General features: G+C 48.8%; 1 protein-coding gene across 1 annotated transcript; it reads left to right on the top strand.

The window, feature by feature from the left end:
* Positions 1-1563: 1563 nt before the first annotated feature.
* LOC124516442 (small cysteine and glycine repeat-containing protein 4) lies at positions 1564-1917 on the top strand. The gene has a single exon (XM_047085773.1). It carries the CDS (start codon positions 1564-1566, stop codon positions 1915-1917), a length of 354 nt encoding a protein of 117 aa, XP_046941729.1.
* Positions 1918-2729: the final 812 nt, after the last annotated feature.

Here is a 2729-nt window from a genome sequence, read left to right as displayed (position 1 = left end):
TCTGGACTCTTCATTTTGTTCTACTGATCTATGTACTTCTTTTTGGCCAGTACCATACTGTTTTGATTACTATAGCTTTGTAGTACACCTTGAAAACTGGGATTGTGATACATCAAGTCTTGCTCTTTTTTTTTTTTTTTTTTTCAAAATTGCTTTGGCTGTTCAGGGTCTTTTTCGGTTGCGTAGAAATTTAGGATTATTTGTTCTAGTTCTGTGAAAAATGCTGTTGGTATTTTGATAGGGATTGCATTGCATGTGCAGATTGCTTTGGGTAGTATTTTATTTTATTTTAACAATGTTGGTTCTTCCAACTCATGAACATAGACTATCTTTCCATTTACTTGTGCCGTCTTTAATTTCTTTCACCAAAGTTTTATAGTTTTCAGAGTACAGGTCATTTACCTCCTTAGTTAAGTTTTAAGGCTTCTTTAACAGCAACTAAAAAGTAACCTGAAGTGTGTCCTGTGTTAAAGGCCCGGTTCATAACATTATTCCAAGCTCCTTTGACTCAGGCTCATTCAGGGGGCTGACAGGACACCTGGGCTTGCCTCATTTGTGTGCCACTCGGACTGTCCCAGGATGGCCGGTAAAAGCAGTTTCATATTCCGCAACAGTCGACAGAACCTGACCTGCAGACTGTGCTGATTGCCTTCACTATTTACCCTTAACTGGAAAGAGTGATCTGAATACGGATGGCCGAAGGGAAGCAACCAGTTCAAGGAAGCAGTCCATGGCGGGCTGGTCCACGATCACTAGGAACTGAGCCTAGAGGTTTGTTTTTCTCTTTTAATAGGCGGATGATAGCAGAAGCCTGCTCGAGTCTGGCGCATGGCTTGGGAATGCTGTGCTCAGGATGTGCTTCTATCGTCTGGCAGAATGTGAAGGACGCTCTGTAATAACCCCTGATAACACTGGATCCCTTCTCCTTGGAACCACAGTCCCCTCCTAACTGATGTTACAGGATGAAGAAACACCCAAGGAACTCTGCCTTGGGAGGACGAAATAATATGACCTGGGATCACCTTTCCCTTTGAATCTCAAAATGTCCTCTTCTGTCTATAAAGGATGCTTCACCACTTCGCAAATGGTAATAAATGGTGCAAGAATGAAAAAAAAAATCTTTGACCTGGGCTGATAGGACCAAGAAATGTGAAACATACCCAAGGGAAACTCTGACCCACTTAGGCTTCTACCAGAAAAAAAATTGCCCCAAATCCTCCAAAACCACCCCCTCTCCCAGCAAACAAACAAAAAACCCAGGATTTCATAGTTACTTCCTGTCCTATTTTAAACAGGGCCTTAAAAAGACAAGTAAAAGATAAATTTAGCAAGGTTTACAAGTCAGAAGGACCCATTAAGGAAGTGCACAAAAGGCCATGTGAGGTTCTGCTATGGATATTTGCATCAACAACAACAACAACAGGGAAGTGGCCTTGAGTCCTGGGTCAGGACTCTCCCCCAGGGTTGGTATATAAGCCCCTCCCCCAGCAGGAGGCGGCACCAGACCTGCCTCACCTCCCGAGTCTCCCTCCTCCCCTCTCCTGAGTCCTCTCTGCCGACACCATGGGGTGCTGTGGCTGCGGAAGTTGCGGCGGCTGCGGCGGCGGCTGCGGCGGTGGCTGCGGCGGTGGCTGCGGCGGTGGCTGCGGCGGCTGCAGTAGTGGCTGCGGCGGCTGCGGCGGCGGCTGCGGCGGCGGCTGCGGCAGCTGCACCACCTGCAGGTGCTACCGGGTGGGCTGCTGCTCCAGCTGCTGTCCCTGCTGCTGCGGCTGCTGCGGGGGCTGCTGCAGCGTCCCCGTGGTCTGCTGCTGCCGCCGCTCGTGTGGCTGCGGCTCGTGCGGCTGCGGGAAGGGCTGCTGCCAGCAGAAGTGCTGTTGTCAGCAGAAGTGCTGTTGCAAGAGGCAGTGCTGCAGCTAGGCGGGCGGCCTGGCATCTGGGCACGTGCTTCGAGCGACCCTGCTTGTAGGTAAGACGTCCCCCTCCCTCCCGGCCTGCTCCTCACTTTTCAGTCACCAGCATGACCGGAGCCTTACCCCCATTCCGTCGGAATCCCCCGCTCCTGTAGTTTCTGTCATCCCATCTGCGTGTAATAAACACCAACCAAAGGAATAAATGTGTAGTCGCCTCTGTCAATCGCATTCGAATCTCGTCCTCGACAAAAATGAATCGGGATAGCTAATGTTCTCCCTTCTCGAAACGCCTTTGACTTTGTGTTTATTTATGTCCTGGTTTTGCCACTGCATTTGCCGTCTCTGTAAATGCAAAGCAACTGTCATCCTAATAAATTAGGCTGAACCCGCCTCGAAGACCCATTTTTTTTTTCTTCCCAGTCTCTAAACCGTCGATCCCTGGGGGAAAATGCATTTCAATCTCAACAGATGAGGCAGGTATGTGAAGTACAGCGATGAACCAAAGCTAAATTGTTTGCAACACATATAGATGGATTAGTGAATGGTCAACCCGCTGTGGGTTTATCAAGAAGCGGGGAACTCAGGGGCACATCCTCTGTCTTAACAGCTGAATGTCATAGAGGAAACTCTTCCCAAATCTCTCCCTTGATAGAGTCTTAGCAACAGAAGACGGACTGCATGGGCATCCATACACAACTTCCATAATCGTCCGATCACTTAGGGGCATGGTCAAAACTTCTGAGGCTTATCACTTATGACGGTCAGTTTTTGCTCCTAGAGTCTTCTTGTACTGCACGTCCATCCTGATTGTTATGGCCT

Source organism: Lynx rufus, unplaced genomic scaffold (genome assembly GCF_022079265.1).
Source record: "Lynx rufus isolate CCGP_SWC_20201006 ecotype Redwood Valley unplaced genomic scaffold, mLynRuf1.p SCAF_2, whole genome shotgun sequence".
Taxonomy (NCBI): domain Eukaryota; kingdom Metazoa; phylum Chordata; class Mammalia; order Carnivora; family Felidae; genus Lynx; species Lynx rufus.
This window is presented reverse-complemented; position numbering and strand designations above follow the sequence as displayed.